The sequence below is a fragment of the Oncorhynchus mykiss genome, chromosome 2, assembly GCF_057628025.1.
Source record: "Oncorhynchus mykiss isolate SJ-2025 chromosome 2, ASM5762802v1, whole genome shotgun sequence".
NCBI classification, from domain to species: Eukaryota; Metazoa; Chordata; class Actinopteri; order Salmoniformes; family Salmonidae; genus Oncorhynchus; species Oncorhynchus mykiss.
The window spans coordinates 48,505,168-48,523,866 of record NC_143023.1 but is presented as its reverse complement, the minus strand read 5'-3'; the positions used below and the strand labels follow the sequence as shown (position 1 = coordinate 48,523,866).

The 18,699-nt window shown below is 41.9% G+C and overlaps 1 protein-coding gene across 5 annotated transcripts in view; it reads right to left on the bottom strand.

The window, feature by feature from the left end:
• fcsk (fucose kinase) overlaps window positions 1–18,699 on the bottom strand; it is a 53,473-nt gene that overhangs the window by 25,287 nt on the left and 9,487 nt on the right. For 2 of the 5 annotated variants that reach the window (XM_021564195.3, XM_090201425.1), the window contains exons 2-10: window positions 17,023–17,177; window positions 16,686–16,736; window positions 16,382–16,507; window positions 6,363–6,435; window positions 6,173–6,270; window positions 2,203–2,283; window positions 1,754–1,873; window positions 1,340–1,511; window positions 1,135–1,241 (exon numbers count right to left, since the gene is read on the bottom strand). In XM_021564195.3, coding sequence (XP_021419870.3) covers window positions 1,135–1,241; window positions 1,340–1,511; window positions 1,754–1,873; window positions 2,203–2,283; window positions 6,173–6,270; window positions 6,363–6,435; window positions 16,382–16,507; window positions 16,686–16,736; window positions 17,023–17,177 — 983 coding nt within the window. The remainder of the gene's footprint in view (window positions 1–1,134; window positions 1,242–1,339; window positions 1,512–1,753; window positions 1,874–2,202; window positions 2,284–6,172; window positions 6,271–6,362; window positions 6,436–16,381; window positions 16,508–16,685; window positions 16,737–17,022; window positions 17,178–18,699) is intronic. The other 3 variants (XM_090201438.1, XM_090201426.1, XM_090201430.1) reach the window with 3 other exon arrangements.

Below are 18,699 nucleotides of genomic sequence, written 5' to 3'. Positions count from 1 at the left end.
GCCACAGTGTCTCCTGACCCTTCCTGTCTCAGCCTCCAGTATTTATGCTGCAGTAGTTTATGTGTCGGGGGCTAGGGTCAGTTTGTTATATATGGAGTACTTCTCCTGTCTTATCACGTGTCCTGTGTGAATTTAAGTATGCTCTCTCTAATTCTCTCTGAGGAGGACCTGAGCCCTAGGACCATGCCTCAGGACTACCTGGCCTGATGACTCCTTGCTGTCCCCGGTCCACCTGGCCGTGCTGCTGCTCCAGTTTCAACTGTTCTGCCTGCGGCTATGGAATCCTGACCTGTTCACCGGACATGCTACCTGTCCCAGAGCTATTACTTGACCATGCTGTTCATTTATGAACATTTGAACATCTTTGCCATGTTCTGTTATAATCTCCACCCGGCACAGCCAGAAGAGGACTGGCCACCCCTCATAGCCTGGTTCCTCTCTAGGTTTCTTCCTAGGTTCTGGCCTTTCTAGGGAGTTTTTCCCAGCCACCGTGCGTCTACACCAGCATTGCTTGCTGTTTGGGGTTTTAGGCTGGGTTTCTGTACAGCACTTTTGAGATATCAGCTGATGTACGAAGAGCTATATAAATACATTTGATTTGATTTATTGGCTTGGAAAGCTTTTTTCGCCTGGTCACAGAAAGCCGAAAGCTGAAGCCCACAAGCGAACGGAAAAGGTGCGAGAAGGAATTATATATATACACACAAGGAGGAAAGTGATCTATGTTTGTGTGTGATCAGGGGCGTCTTCGTTCCGCCGATTCTGTTGAAAAACTTTTCTTAAAATGTCAGCAAACGGAACATACCTGAATTTGTCCAATAGAAACGGATGGACTAACGATTACATCCTAGATCAGTGTCACTGTCTGTCACCTTGATAACTTAAAATTGTCTCGACCTGTGCACCTACGTTGTAAACTTTCATTCATAGGCTAGGTTGTAGCAACCTCATGATGGGCACAGGGAAAATGAGTATCATGTAGTAGCCTAAACCTATCGATGTTACATTGAGCTGGGTGAATGGAATATGAATGACAGTCATCCAATATGCTGTAATAGACATAAGGCCATGCTCATTAACAAGGAAAATACTCCATCTTAAAAACGGCACCGACCACCACTGCCAGTACGGTACCTGTATGTGTGACAAAGTGTCTCTCTCTGTCCCCTTCTTTGTCAGGCGGCCAATGTGCTCTCTACCGGACAGAGTCAGGTAGTCGTAGCAACCGCCAGGAACGTAAACTGCAAGGAGAAAACCAAACACACTTATGAACCACTTGTAATAGGATGGCACATTTGGCATGTACAGAGAATGATGTACCACATAGAAAGAGACATACCCATATGGAGAGTAGTGCCTCTCAGTATCCTCCATAGCAAGGCCCGTGCGCTCCTCACTACTGCTCCCTGTTGACTGATGGGGGAACTGCAGCCCGTCCTCTCACCATTCACAAACTCTGACTCACTCAGGTCTGAGCAAAGACACATCAACAAATCCAGGAAGAGGGAGATCTGCAGATAATAAATAACCATGGAAAGAAAGACAATGAAGGGATGTAACAGCTGTAAGGCTGTATCAGAATAAAACCAGCTTTGTGTAAACCTAGAAAAAAACAGAACCGTGTTTGAGGGGGGAGGGTGCAAAGATATGGAAGAGTGAAATTGAACCAGAAGATGACATGGAGCGTGACAGGCACAAGAGAGGTAAAGAAAATGAGAATTAGAAATGAGAGGTAAAGATGAAGACTGCATACCTGAATGGGTGGTGCCCCAGAGTCCATGCCCATGTACGTGCAGCCGTCAAGGGGAGGGGTAACATGGGCCTTCAGCAATCGCTCGACTACCCTCCTGCAGAAGAACACAGGCCCTGACACCTGAATGGAGTTACATCATTACATGTGTTGCAGGCTCATAAAATAAAACAAGGTTATTTTATCACATACAGTGCACGCAAGAGGTACAGTGAAATGGGTTGTTTCACAGGGTCAGCCAGCGCCCCTGGAGCAAATTAGGGTTAATTGCCTTGCTCAAGGGCACATAATTTTCACCTTACCATCTCGGGTATTCGAACCAGTAACCTTCGAGTTACTGGCCCAACGCTCTAACCGCTAGCCTACCTGCCGTCTAGGTATTCCCATGACTTTTTATTGAAGGGAAAAATACGTTTTTGGATATTTTCCTATATTCACTATCTTTGACTTACCAGTGGCACCATCCCATCAGGCTGTGCGGCTCGGCGAATCCGCTCCTCTGACCCCTTGTAGATGATGTCACGTACTCTACCCTATGAGCAGAGAGAAACCACCATTTGGCACTACTTATGAATGATCATCTTCATGCAGACAATGTGTACAGTGCCTTCAGAAAGTATTCATTGGCTTATTCCACTTTGTTGTGTTACAGCCTGAATTCAAAATACAAAAACATTCTCACCCATCTACACACAAGAACCAATAACGACAAAGTAAAAACGTGTTTTTAGTTTCCAAATGTATTGAAAAATTAAATACAGAAATCAAATTCACATAAGTATTCACTCCTGAGTCAATACTCTTGTAGAAGCACCTTCGGCGGTGATTACAGCTAAGAGTCTTTTTGGGTAAGTCTCTAAGAGCTTTCTACACCTGGACTGTGCAACATTTGCCCATAATTCTTTTCAAAATTCTTCAAGCTCTGTCAAATTGGTTGTTGATCATTGCTAGACAACCATTTTAAGGTCTTGCCGTAGATTTTCAAGTAGATTAATTCAAAACTGTATTGTCAGCTACTCAATAACTTTCACTGTCTTGGTATTGGTAAGCAACTCCAGTGTAGATTTGGCCTTGTGTTTAAGGTTATTGTCCTACTGAAAGGTGTGCAGTGCCTTCAGAAACTATTCATTGGCTTATTCCACTTTGTTGTGTTACAGCCTTAAAAACCTCCGTCCTCAATGATTACAAGCATACCCATAACATGATGCAGCAACCACTATGCTTGAAAATATGGAGTGGTACTCAGTAATGTGTGTATTGGATTTGCCACAAACATAACACTTCGTATTCAGTACAAAAAGCGAATTCTCTTCGCCACATTTGTTTGCAGTATTGCTGTAGTGCCTTGTTGTACAGGCTTACTTATTTTCACTGCCAGTTAGGTTAGTATTGTGGAGTAACTACAATGTTGTTGATCCATCCTCAGTTTTCTCCTATCACAGCCATGAAACTGTTTTAGTCAACACTGGGCCTCATACTAATCTACCAATAGGTGCCCTTCTTTGCAAGGCACTGGCACTGGAAATCCTCCCTGGTCTTTGTGGTTGAATGTGTGTATGAAATTCACTGCTCGACTGAAGGACCTTACTAGGGATTAACACAGGTAACCGGGATCCCTCTTCACATTTCCAAAAAAAATAAAAACTACAAAACAGGAAAATTACAAAAATATTCCCTCAATGTCGCAATAATGCAATACCACAAAATACACAACATGTACAGCAGCAGATAGGATAATATGCCACTACATTTTTTTGCCAAACAGGTTGTTGGATAGAAGCCTTTAGCCTAGCGTATTTACTTCACACAAAGTCGCCATTAATTCAAAGCACACGCATAATTGACACTGCACACGAGACCAGAATGTAGTTTAGAGTGTTAAGTTCTAATTCTCAGAGTAAAACACTTAACCAAGTTTATTCTTCCCAATATAGCTGCATTCAGACAAAAACATTTTTCACACAAGCACTGATATTTAACTGTTCCTCATAGGCTGAGTCACCTCCTACTCATCCACCTCCTACCTCCTCCTCATAGGCTGAGTCCCCTCCTACTCATCTGTACAAACGTCATTGTTTACTGCTAGGCAGGACACTGGTGATACAGGCAAAAAACGTCTATTTCTCCCTTAAGGTGACCTGACCTCAACCGCCCTCCATCACCAATCCATGGCTCTCTCCCTTTATCAATGCCTGCCACATGTGATCGTTTCCCTGCACTCAGCACATTCCAAGCTTAAATTGCACACACTATATACCTTCCTCCTATAACCATTAACTTTTGGTCTAGACCATCCACTATATACCTTCCTCCTATAACCATTAACTTCTGGTATAGACACTACACTATATACCTTCCTCCTATAACCATTATTTTCTGGTATAGACCCTACACTATATACCTTCCTCCTATAACCATTAACTTCTGGTGTAGACCCTCTAAACCTCAGCACTGCCTCAGTGACATAAGTATATTTCATATTCTTAGAACCCAACGAGAGTTTATCAGAGTGGAAAATTCAATCCAGGTCCGATCCAAGCCCGGTGAGTTGAAGCCCGAGCCCACGCCCGGGCCGACATCACAGAAATTAAATGAGCTCGATTTCTAGAAAATAGTTAGCTATATTGACTTAAACTGGTGTTGAGAACAATGTGGTATAGGCGGGCGGCAGCACAGTTTGGAGATGAGAAAACAGCCATTGGGCCTTGAAAAAGCACAGAGAGAGGAAAACTCCCCTTAGTTATGATCAACTGAATGATGAAGATATTGGAATGATGTAGGCTAATCTAATTAAAATAATGTATTAAATTATATCTTAAACTGAAACTCCCAAAGTCATATACAAACTGTTGTACTAATTTAAAGCAATTGTTGTCACCTAGATTGTCACCACCTTGTGTGTTGTCACCTAGATGATAATTTCAGCACCTCTTTGATTGGGACAGCACCATTGGGCTGAATTGAGACAAGTTTGGGGTGCCCGTGTAGATAAATCAATCAATGTCAGATCTTTGTCTTCACTGAATCTCAGTTTGGATATTTGGTAACAATTAGGCTGGGAAAATGTTAGCTAAGTTGAGGTGAGTGCTAATTATCACCTTTATTCTAGTTTGGTCATGCATTATATTACCTGTTCAGGACATTTTGCTAGCATATAATACAAGTGGATTTTGCGCTTCACTCGTGTAGTAGCCAGTCCTACTCCCGACCAAAAGCCTGTCTGATAATCAAACAAAAAAAATCCTTACATTATCCTGTAATCCATAGACTGCATTATCAAAGCATGTTTCGCCTACGCATGTCAAAATACCACTAGAACATTTCCCCTGCTTCTCTGTGCTGTCTCATTTGCTGCCCATATGAGAGCGTCGTTTGAGAATGTGTGATCAACAAACGGTATGAGAGTAGATATGGATATTTTTAACAGAACTGGTCCCCGTATAAGAGACCTTAATATTTAAAACAACTTCCTCTCTTTATCTCCCATGTTATTCATGAGCTGATCTGCTATCTGTATAATCGTCAACTCGATTTTAACAAATAGGAGATATTCTGTCATTCATGGGAGGTTATCTAGCAAACTTATCAACTTTGGTGATTTGACTTTTATTTAACTGCCATTGCAAAGTTTGTATGATTCGACAACGCTATGGCCTACTCGGGGTGCGCTCTGTGCGTCCTGAGCAAGCTCTGTGTCGAGATAGCCTAGGCCTACTGCTGAAATAATTAAGGAACATGATAATGCTCTGAATTTATAAAAGGCCTGTTCACAATTAATGTCAGTGACGATCAAAGCTACTCTATCATTACGAAATATCAGTTTCACTTGCTGTGAAATCTTTACATAGGAGGTGCAGCTAAGAAGGCAAAGTGGCGCAGCAGCAATCTTATTTTGGGAGAACCCTGACCATATCTTGGTTTCAAACACTTTAAATAGGCACTTACAGTTTCTGTGGTATTTCCCGGGACTCTCGGGATGAATTATTCCCGGTATTGAAACTTGGTAGATTTCCGGAAAAATATTCATCCCTTACAGATAAATTGTACGTGTGGAGTAAAGAAATGAAGTAGTCATTCAAAAATCATGTATATTATTGCACTTATGCAACGTATTATGTGACTTGTTAAGCAAATGTTTACTCCTGAACTTATTTAGGCTTGCCACAACAAAAGGGGTTGAATACTTGACTCAAAACATTTGTAAATTTTTTTTTTTTTTTACAAATGCCAACCCCCTTTGGCTTTATGGGGTATTGTATGTAGGCCAGTGACAAAATAAATCTTAATTTTATCCATTTTAAATTCAGGCTGTAACACAACAATATGTAGAAAAGGTCGATGGGTGTGAATAGTTTCTGAAGGCACTGTATCTAGAGTTTGTCATTCCATTCAGTAAGAGTCATATCCTTAAACGTTATGTACCTGCTCATCAGCAAAGTAGACTCCATGATTGGCGGCGTAAGAGACATCACCAGGTAGTGCCAACACACGGACCCCAGAAAAACCCTCCCATGACATTTCTGAAAGACAGAAGAGAAATAATATTAAGGGACAGTGGGGGAGACCGGTTTTTAAAAATATGATCTGAATGGAATTGTAGAGAAGATCTAACTGAAGGTAGTCGGCATGGTCAGGATCATGTCAGTGCTGCACACCCAAACACCCGGTGGAGAACCAGGGCACACCTACAGATGGATCAAACAAGGCAGAGACAAAAAACTGTGTGAGGCAGACAACACAACAAGTGAGTTCGGCCATTGACCCAAAAAAATGGAGGTAGGTAATTTGTTCTTGACCTGGGCCCAGATTCACAAAACACTTCTTATGCAAAAACTTCAGAAGCTTATTAAGAAAGAAAACAAGTTCGTAAGTGCAATTCCTCAACAATATCTTAAGATTAAACCATTTTCTCAAATATCTTCTTGTTGCTAGGCAACCGTTTTAGCTAGCTATCTAGCTAGCAAATGGCAATCATGTTAGCATATTTCTTATTGAGATTACTGTTCTTAAACATGTTGTTGGGTTTAAAATAATCAATACTGAAACTTTCAGGTGAAGTTTGTCAGTGAATTAAACATGTTCAATAGCATGAGTTTCCAATAACTTTATTTTCAATCATTTTCTTCCTTTTTGCTTAATAAGAGAAACATAAGAAATAGCACAATGTAACACTCATCTAATGAAGGAGTGGACCAAAGCGCAGTGTGGTACATGTTCATGATATTTATTTAAATCTGAACACTAGAACAAAAATAACAAAGCGAGAAACGACCAGTTCTGTAAGGTAACTAAAATAATTACCCACAAACCCAGGTGGGAAAAAAGGCTACCTAAGTATGATTCTCAAATCAGAAACAACGATAGACAGCTGCCTCTGATTGAGAACCACACCCGGCCAAACACAAAGAAATAGAAAACATAGAAATAAAGAAACTAGAATGCCCACCCTAGTCACACCCTGGCCTAACCAAAATAGAGAATAAAAACCTCTCTATGGCCAGGGCCTGACACACGAGAACATTTCCAACAACCTTTTTAGGAATAGCAACTTTGCTTAACGTTCTTCTTAAGTCTATAGTTAAGGAAAAAATGTCAGTTAAAAATAAATTTCTTAAGGTTTTGTGAATCTGGGCCCTGGTTACGTTAAATGTATTCAAAAAGCACTGACCCCAAACATAGAGCCTTTGTTGCGCACCATATTCAAAGCAATTGATTAATCAGTTTATTATGTATATTATTTTAAAATCAGAAGTACTAACCAAATTTGGGCTAAGAGAGAATGGTATAGTCAATGTTGTAACCAGTTTATCATGCCCAAAATCACAGCTAATACAAACAAAGTCCATGGACATGACACACAAAACAAACATCAACAAATTAACTATTTATCAATAAAAAAAGACTATAGTCCTACTAAAAACACAAACAATTCACTATGGGCTAATGAATTGTTTTAAGAAAAAACAGAAAGCATTTGGTTTCAGAATTCAGATCAACCTGCTATTACTGTAATTACATTTGTAGCAATTATTTATTTCAGGAAGCACCGCCCCAACGCATTATATTTCACAGCGAAGGTTGCAGCAGAAGTTAACTCCTTTGTCGGCGACTCTTTCATCCGCGTGTGCATGATTGGCTGGGGAACGATAGGGTAATCTCGTTTAACCCGGTCTGAAGGCTCTCATATTGGGTCCCTAATGCCCTAAAACACATGGTTCATATGGGAAGAATATTGTATTTACACACTTGTTGATATGGGCTGACTATTGTATAAAATAAATATGTGCTGCATTCACGGTCTTCCTTTTCAGACGGAATAAATACAACAGGGTTGGGCAAATAACTTAAAATGTCATCCATAAGCCTACTAATTAATTAAAAACATGCACATAAAGAAAAGCAATTTCAGGCCTCCCGATTGGCGCAACGGTCTAAGGAGTCACTACGGACCCGGGTTCGATCCCGGGCTGTGTCACAGCCGGTTGCGACTGGGAGAACCATGAGGCGTCTCACAATTGACCTAGCGTCATCCAGGTTAGGGGAGGGTTTGGCCGGCATGTCCTTGTCCCATCGCGCTCTAGCAACTGTGTGGTGGGCCGGCTGTGAGCAGTCGTGTTTCGGAAGACTCATGGCTCTCGACCTTCGCCTCTCCCAAGTCCGTCCGGGAGTTGCAGTGAAGGGACAAGCCTATAACTACCAATTGGGAAGTAAAATGGGGTAAAAAGTAAGGTTTTTTTAAGTAAAAAAAAAAATCATAAAATACATTTCAACCTTGTAATAATGAATTTTCTTTCAATTTGATAAATAGAAGATAATTATCAATATAACAAAACTAGGCCTATGATATTTCCTTCCGACCCCGTATGGGTCATCATCGGGACAAAAGTCTTGCTGCGTCTATGAGATAGTGCCCTATTAATGGCAGCACCGCTTTATCAAATGTTCATATTGATATTTTAGGCTATGCCGTGAAACCAGTTTTCATGGGCACACAAATCCAAAATGACGCATGCAACTGCTAAATCAAATGCTTCTAGACCGAAAGTCACCTAACTTACGTGGTTCTTCTATAGGCTATGCGTAGGCTAATAAACCTACTTGTTGAATGCGCATTTGGTATCCAGCTGATAGTTAGGCCTATGGATATTGTCGATTTTTTTGTCGATTGTCGATCCAGGAAATATTTTTCTGAACAACAGTTAAGTGACAATCAGCTGTTGTGATATAGCATGCAATGCAAAAACAGCCGGTGCGGAAAACGTCAGAAGTCAGTCCAGAATATTTTGATGTCTCGATCGTTGCGTCAGTCACTGGCACAACGAACGAGACATCAACATTTTGAATCCAATGCCCCTACATTTATGTGGATTATCTGCTTGATTTACAGCACAGTCTAGAAGATTCAACAGAGAAAGTACGAAAGTAATGGGTTTGTGTTTAATGTGGATGCTACCATGATTACGGATAGTTCTGAATTAATCGTGAATAGTGATGAGTGAGAAAGTTACACGCACAAATATCATACCCTAAAATGGTGTAACAGTGCGAGGTTAGCATGTCTTGGGGGTATTATATTTGTGCGTCTAAATCTCTCACTCACAATTCATTCAGGACTATCTGTAATCATGGTAGCATCCACATTAATGTAGAAGTGTTTAGAAACATACTCTATTCTTGTTTACAATAAAAGTGACTCCAAAATGACAATACATTACCCGCCATTCATTTAAATTGGGCACAAAACAATCTGAAACAACCAAAATGAACAGCAAATGCATTCAACAAGTTTATAGTCACAAGCCTGACGTTAAATTTGCCTGCTAGGAATAGAAGACAAAATATGAAACTTTTGACTACTTCAATACACAAATGAATGTGTAAAATGGGGGGACTATGTACAAAAAGTGCTGTCATTTCTAAACGGTTCAACCGATATGGATGAAAATACCCTCAAATTAAAGCTGACAGTCCTCACTTTAACCTCAGTCATTGTAACATTTCAAATCCAAAATGATAAGAGACAAACAAAAAATGTGTCACTGTATAATAATTTTAGAGCTCACAGTATTGTTCTGCATTTCTGCAAAGCTTAAGCCTCCACTAGGTTTCACACCATTTAAAAAAAAAGAGATTCTCAGGTACTTTTGTATACTTTTTAGCCAGTAGTTGTGAAAGTAGCTCTCACAAGCAGATATGTGCACCACGTCATTGCTCTCTCTTTTGCTCTGCTGGGTGTACATCTTGGTAGCTGTCACTCAAATGGCGAGGGGCTAAAGCTCATTGGCTGGAACTCGAATTGCTAGGGGGCTGACCCACGTCGGCAAAAGTAGCGCTGCACAGCTTCCAGCAAACAGTCACTTTCAAACTTGCGATTTCGTGGCTAATTGAGATAAAACTGTCATTCTCCCCATAGACTATGCACTGGCCAGATACCTCACAGAGCTCGATTGGTTGCAAAAGATAGGTTGGCATGGAAACCTACATTCACTGTGATTTTACCACAGTCCTTATAGTGTCCTAGGCTTGAAATTAAGTGTATTGCTGTATAAAATCAGTGGCGATGCCTCATTCAGCCCCAACTGTTTTGAGCCACCTGTTTAGCTAATGCGTGAAGAAGATTACAGGCTACAAAGGCATTATGTCGACCAACCAAATTTTAAAGGGAACATCAAGCACGATGCAAAACAACATTTTGGAATGTATGTATGAAGTGTACAGAGAAGCTATAGCTAAGGTGGTATCTGAGACTCCTTTTGCGTCTATACAGGCAGACGAGACTACTGACGTCTCCTGTAAATCACAGATGGTAATAGTGCTGCGCTACATATTAGCAGACAACAGTGTGTGAGAGGTTTTTGTAGAGGTGAATGACAAAACTGGTGTTGGCCTCTCCAACACCATGAAACAAGTCCTAGCGCCACTGAATGTCAATGAGAAGCTGGTTGCACAAACCTATTACAGGGCAGAGGTGATGAGTGGTAACGTACAATGCATCTTAACACTACTAAAGGATTCTGTGCTAAAAAGCTATGGCCTATGGGAAACAAGGAAAAGTTGAAAAGGGAGCTGTTCACTGTCTAGGCATCCTGAGCTGCACACCGAAAAGACAGCCCTTTCTTTATTGAAATCACTCTACGAAAACAACGTGCAGGAGGCCTTGTCTGAGACGGTCTTCTCAAATTCATCATCCCCACTCCGATGATAACCGTCCGAGAGAAACTTTTACACCCTTAAAAGGATAAAAACCTTACGCAACTCCATGGTCCAGGAAAGGTTAAATGCATTGGCCATGCTGTCAAACTAGCATGACTTCATCCAGAGAATGCCAGATTTTGATGAAAGTAATTGAGAAGTTTGCCCACAAGAAGTACAGCCGTGCCAACTTCCTGTTTAAGTGAGCACAACAATGTTGAGACCATAAATAAACTCAGCAAAAAAAAGAAAAGCCCCCTTTTTAGGACCCTGTCTTTCAAAGATATTTGGATTTTTCGAATTAACTTCACATATCTTCATTGCAAAGGGGTTAAACACTGTTTCCCATGCTTGTTCAAGGAACCATAAACAATTAAAAGAACATGCACCTGTGGAACAGTCATTAAAACACTAATAGCTTACAGATGGTAGGCAATTAGGGTCACAGTTATGAAAACTTAGGACACTAAAAGAGGCCTTTCTACTGACTCTGAAAAACACCAAAAGAAAGATGCCCAGGGTCCCTGCTCATCTGCGTGAACATACCTTAGGCATGCTGCAAGGAAGCATTAGGACTGCAGATGTCCGTACTGTGAGACACCTAAGACAGCGCTACAGGGAGACAGGACGGACAGCTGATCATCCTCGCAGTGGTAGATCACGTGTAACAACACCTGCACAGGATCAGTACATCCGAACATCACACCTCCGGGACAGGTACAGGATGGCAACAGCAACTGCCCGAGTTACACCAGGAACGCACAATCCCTCCATCAGTGCAATAGGCTGAGAGAGGCTGGACTGCGGGCTTATAGGCCTGTTGTCTGGTGAGGACCTGCCTTACATCACCGGCAACAACGTCTCCTATGGGCACAAACCCACCATCGCTGGACCAGACAGGACTGGCAAAAAGTGCTCTTCACTGACAAGTCGCGGTTTTGTCTCACCCGACAGGTCGGATTTGCGTTTATCGTTGGTGTAACGCTCATTTCTTCGAGGCCTGTACTCTGGAGCGGGATCGATTTGGAGGTGGAGGGTCCGTCATGGTCTGGGGCGGTGTGTCACAGCATCCTCGGACTTAGCTTGTCATCATTGCAGGCAATCTCAACGCTGTGTGCATTACAGGGAAGACATCCTCCCCCCTCATGTGGTACCCTTCCTGTAGGCTCATCCTGACATGACCCTCCAGCATGACAATGCCACCAGTCATACTGCTCATTCTGTGCGTGATTTCCTGCAAGACAGGAATGTCAGTGTTCTGCCATGGCCAGCAAAGAGCCCCCCATCCCATCGAGCACGTCTGGGAACTGTTGGATCGGAGGGTGAGGGCTAGGGCCATTCCCCCCAGAAATTTCCAGGAACATGCAGGTTCCTTGGTGGAAGAGTGGGGTAACATCTCACAGCAAGAACGGGCAAATCTGGTGCAGTCCATGAGGAGGAGATGCACTGCAGTACTTAATGCAGCTGGTGGCCACACCAGATACTGACTGTTACTTTTGACCACCCCTTTGTTCAGGGACACATTATTCCATTTCTGTTAGTCACATGTCTGTGGAACCTGTTCAGTTTATGTCTCGGTTGTGAATCTTGTTATGTTCATACAAATATTTACATGTTAAGTTTGCTGAAAATAAATGCAGTTGACAGTGAGAGGACATGTCTTTTTTTGCTGAGTTTATGTCTAGTATGCTGCTGCATAAGTGATGTAATGTGTCAGGGAAATGTGTACACTGTAGCTAAGAAAGTAATACTAAGTGTATGTTGTGTAGTAAGCAGTTAGTAGCCCATGTGCCTCATGCTAAGAATGTGGTCCCTTTCCCCCTCTTAGAACTTAGCTTACTGTTCTGACTTGCTGGTGCACATGTAGCTTATAGCCAGTTTTAGAGCAATGTAATAATCAAATATTTTAACAGCTTTCATTGCCCACTTACCTGTTCACATTGTAAGATCTTTCATAGTTTATTTTATTAAACTAGACAAGTCAGTTATGTGCAAATTCTTATTTACAATGATGGCCTACCAAAAGGCCTCCTGCGGGGATGGGGGCTGGGATTAAAAATAAATACAGGACCAAAAACACACATCACGACAGGACACTCCTGGACACCTACATTGCTCTAAAACTGGCTATAAGCTACATGTGCACCACCAAGTCAGAACAGTAAGCTAAGTTCTACATACAGAGAGACATAAGACAACATAGCATGGTAGCAACAACATGGCAGCAGCACAAAACATGGTACAAACATTATTGAGCAAAGACAGCAGCACAAACGGCAAGGTAGAGACAACAATACATCACGCAAAGCAGCCACAACTGTCAGTAAGTGTCCATGATTGAGTCTTTGAATGAAGAGATGGAGATAAAACGGTCCAGTTTGAGTGTTTGTTGCAGCTCGTTCCAGCCGCTAGCTGCAGCGAACTGAAAAGAGGAGCGACCCAGGGATGTGTGTGCTTTGGGGACCTTTAACAGAATGCGACTGGCAGAACAATTGTCTGCTTATGTGCCCCTGTTAATTTAGCCTACAGACAGTTTTAGAGAAAAGTAATCATTGAATATTGTAACAGCTTTCATTGCCTGCTTATGTGCCCGTTAACAATTTAGCATACTGTTCGGACTGGGTGTACAGGGAGAATACTGTAAGAATGGCACATGTTCTGAATTATTGCATTTAATCTTTTCTTACTTTTTGTGTTATAATTATCTCTGGTGCTTTTCTCCACAAGGAGGGTGGTAAGTTACAGACCCAACAACATTATATTATAGTATCCCCTCCTCGTAACCATGGTGACAGGGACAGCCTCTTCCCATTCAAATACTTTTTTTTCAACAAAAAGTTCAGTACTAGACCCATGTAATTTCAGTTGAGATATTGCAAGGGTTGTTTTGTTTGCTCAATGAGCTGTCAGTATGTATATTGTCTATAAAAGTGGATCCTTGTGATTGTATTTTCCTTCCATTTTACTTACTTACTTTATTGTCCCCATGGGGACATTTTGTTGCAGTGTCATGTACACGTTTAAAGTGGCGTTTAAATACCAAACAAAATTGACAATACAACTTTCATAACAGTGACATACCAATAAAAAATAAAAATAAATGTTTTAAGACTTACTGAGTCGAAAGGAACATTAGCCCGAGCTACAGTGCCTTGCAAAAGTATTCGGCCCCCTTGAACTTTGCGACCTTTTGCCACATTTCAGGCTTCAAACATAAAGATATAAAACTGTATTTTTTGTGAAGAATCAACAACAAGTGGGACACAATCATGAAGTGGAACGACATTTATTGGATATTTCAAACTTTTTTAACAAATCAAAAACTGAAAAATTGGGCATGCAAAATTATTCAGCCCCTTTACTTTCAGTGCAGCAAACTCTCTCCAGAAGTTCAGTGAGGATCGCTGAATGATCCAATGTTGACCTAAATGACTAATGATGATAAATACAATCCACCTGTGTGTAATCAAGTCTCCGTATAAATGCACCTGCACTGTGATAGTCTCAGAGGTCCGTTAAAAGCGCAGAGAGCATCATGAAGAACAAGGAACACATCAGGCAGGTCCGAGATACTGTTGTGAAGAAGTTTAAAGCTGGATTTGGATACAAAAAGATTTCCCAAGCTTTAAACATCCCAAGGAGCACTGTGCAAGCGATAATATTGAAATGGAAGGAGTATCAGACCACTGCAAATCTACCAAGACCTGGCCGTCCCTCTAAACTTTCAGCTCATACAAGGAGAAGACTGATCAGAGATGCAGCCAAGAGGCCCATGATCACTCTGGATGAACTGCAGATATCTACAGCTGAGGTGGGAGACTCTGTCCATAGGACAACAATCAGTCGTATATTACACAAATCTGGCCTTTATGGAAGAGTGGCAAGAAGAAAGCCATTTCTTAAAGATATCCATAAAAAGTGTTGTTTAAAGTTTGCCACAAGCCACCTGGGAGACACACCAAACATGTGGAAGAAGGTGCTCTGGTCAGATGAAACCAAAATTGAACTTTTTGGCAACAATGCAAAACGTTATGTTTGGCGTAAAAGCAACACAGCTCATCACCCTGAACACACCATCCCCACTGTCAAACATGGTGGTGGCAGCATCATGGTTTGGGCCTGTTTTTCTTCAGCAGGGACAGGGAAGATGGTTAAAATTGATGGGAAGATGGATGGAGCCAAATACAGGACCATTCTGGAAGAAAACCTGATGGAGTCTGCAAAAGACCTGAGACTGGGACGGAGATTTGTCTTCCAACAAGACAATGATCCAAAACATAAAGCAAAATCTACAATGGAATGGATCAAAAATGAACATATCCAGGTGTTAGAATGGCCAAGTCAAAGTCCAGACCTGAATCCAATCGAGAATCTGTGGAAAGAACTGAAAACTGCTGTTCACAAATGCTCTCCATCCAACCTCACTGAGCTCGAGCTGTTTTGCAAGGAGGAATGGGAAAAAATTTCAGTCTCTCGATGTGCAAAACTGATAGAGACATATCCCAAGCGACTTACAGCTGTAATCGCAGCAAAAGGTGGCGCTACAAAGTATTAACTTAAGGGGGCTGAATAATTTTGCACGCCCAATTTTTCAGTTTTTGATTTGTTAAAAAAGTTTGAAATATCCAATAAAAAGTCGTTCCACTTCATGATTGTGTCCCACTTGTTGTTGATTCTTCACAAAAAAATACAGTTTTATATCTTTATGTTTGAAGCCTGAAATGTGGCAAAAGGTCGCAAAGTTCAAGGGGGCCGAATACTTTCGCAAGGCACTGTATTTAGGAGGGATATCACACCTGGCACAAATGATTGTCTAGCTCTGTTTTTCCTGGTGAGGGGTGCCCTATATCTGCGCCCAGTTGGGAGTAGTTCAAAGTCCGGGTACAGACCGCACAGACCAAATAAAATACTTCAAAATGGAAGGCTAACCGCTGAGTGACTTAAAGAAGAGTCAAGTTAAGGCCTCAACATTTTGCTGAATTTATCTGAACTCCTCTCATTGTCCATTTCAAAATTGCTGCAAGAATAGGCCTGCCTCATCCCAGCTCGTTTGCTTGCACTTGCTTATACTTCAGAGCTAAGTGTTAATTATAAGAACAAACATTGTGAATTTATTGAACATAAATGTATTAATGTCTTGTGCATGGTTCAAAAGTCAAAACTCATTCCGATATTCATTGTTATTGAAGGAGAACGCAGTTCTTATCCAGTTACACAAATGGATTTACACATGCTAAAATCGCCACTGTTATCGTCACACTCAATGACGGAAGGTAGCTTGAAAACCTGAAAAAATATTACAGAGCAGCCTGTATTAATGGATGACACCAAGCCACTTGTACCAACTGCCCCATTAACGGAGAAGTAATCCCACTCCAGGACCAGAGTAGGAGACCCTTAGTCTAGATGGTGTCTCCGACAAACAGGATTATGGCTAACCTGATTGGAAAGGCAGTCAAGCAGCATATCCAGGCAGCAGACAGGTCCCTGCACAGTCTGAGCTGGCTTTTCCACAGGTAGCCAGCAGAAGGCCCTGCCACAGCTATCCCAGGGAAAGTCACGTCCCTGCAGAAAGACAGGAGAGTTGGGGAGAGAAAAAAATACAGAAGAGAGAGATTACTCCCATGTCCGTGTGAATAATAATAAATGAAATCTCACAATTGAAAGCTCGAATCCTGATCCATTCAGTCTCTCTGCCCCACTCTCTCCTTCTCCCCGTCCTCTGCTACCCCTCCAGTCTTACCGTGTGCAAGATCAGGATATGGGCATCGTCAAGGACATCCGCGGTAACAACCTGAAAACAACATTGGATAAGTGCATTGTTCACCTCCACAATTAATATACCCCAACAAGAGGTTTACACCATAATACAGTAACAGTCAAGACAATAATATTGTATATTTCAGTTACAAGAATATATTCCACCTGTAAAGTATACAAAAATGTAATCAATCTACAAATACTATGGTCTGAAACTAAAATGCACAAACTGACTCACAATACTTGCAGTGGAATTTGTCCTTTGTCTTTAACTTCTATCTTTATGATATTTTATGGACATATTGTGTGGAGTCACTTACAGTGTATCCAGCTCTAGCACTCAGGTGCTCGGCTGCCACCAGCAGTGCATTGAGAGTGGCTCCCCCACTGCCCAGTCCAGGCTCCTGGGGGTCTGACACAGTGAGCAGTAACGTCCCCTGTAAGAGACCTCCACGCTGCTGCCGGACCTCCAGCTCTGAGACACAAACACACCCTTTCTTTAGACAGTGAAGCTAAAACTTTTAATTTGGCTCTATAGTTCAGCATTTTGGATTTGAGATCAAATGAGGAGACCGTACTGAATGTAACCTTTTATTTGAGGATCTTTTCATATAAACAGTGCCTTCGGAAAGTATTCAGACCCCTTTACTTTTTCCACAGTTACATTTCAGGTGCATCTTGTTTCCATTGATCATTTTTTAGATATTTCTAAAAACTAAATTGATTGGACATGATTTGGAAAGGCACACACACCTGTCTACATAAGGTACCACAGTTGACAGTGCATGTCAGAGCAAAAACCAAGCCATGAGGTCGAAGGAATTGTCCATAGAGCTCCCCAAGAACACAGAGGCCTCCATCATTCTTAAAAGGAAGACGTTTTGAACCACCAATCAGGACTTTATGGTAGAGTGGCCAGACAGAAGCCACTCTTCGGTAAAAAGGCATATGACAGCCCGCTTGGAGTTTGCCAAAAGGCACCTAAAGGACTCTCAGACCATGAGAAACAAGGTTCTTTGGTCTGAGGAAACCAAGATTGAACTCTTTGGCCGGAATGCCAAGCGTCACGTCTGGACGAAACCTGGCACCATCCCTACGGTGAAGCATGGTGATGGCAGCATCATGCTGTGGGATGTTTTTCAGCGGCAGGGACAGGGAGACTAGTCAGGATAGAGGGAAAGATGAACGGAGCAAAGTAGAGAGAGATCCTTGATGAAAACCAGCTCCATAGCACTCAGGACCTCAGACTGGGGCAAAGGTTCACCTTCCAACAGGACAACGACACTAAGACAATGCAAGAGTGGCTTCAGGACTAGCCTCAATGTCCTTGAGTGGCCCAGCCAGAGCCCAGACTTGAACCTGATCGAACACCTCTGGAGAGACCTGCAAATAGATGTGCAGGGACGCTCCCCATCCAACCTGACAGAGCTTGAGATGATCTGCAGCGAAGAATGGTAGAAACTCCAAATACAGGTGTGCCAACAAATACAGGTGTGCCAAGCTTGTAGCATCATACCCAAGAAGACTCGAGGCTGTAATCGCTGCCAAAGGCGCTTCAACAAAGTACTGAGTAAAGGGTCTGAATACTTATGTAAATGTAAGAACATGTCATTGTATGCTGTAGAGATAAGATTTCCCTTCACTGAACTAAGGGGTCGGAACCATTAAAAACAGCCCCAGAGCAATATTCCTACTGCACCAAACTGTACAGTTTCCACTATGCATTGGGGCAGGTAGCGTTCTCCTTGCATACACCAAACCCAGTTTTGTCCGTCGGACTGTCAGATGGTGAAGTGTGATTCATCTAGGGTTGCAAAAGGGTCGGAAATTTTCCATGAGAAGTTAAGGCCGGGAATTTAGGTAATTATGTTTAAATTCATTTTTTTTAAAAATTTTATTAGCTTATAACAGTGAACCATTTTTGTGGGATACAAGGTAATTCTAGGTCTTGTGGCATATTTTGGTTAAACTACCCCCAATTCAATGGAATTGCAAGC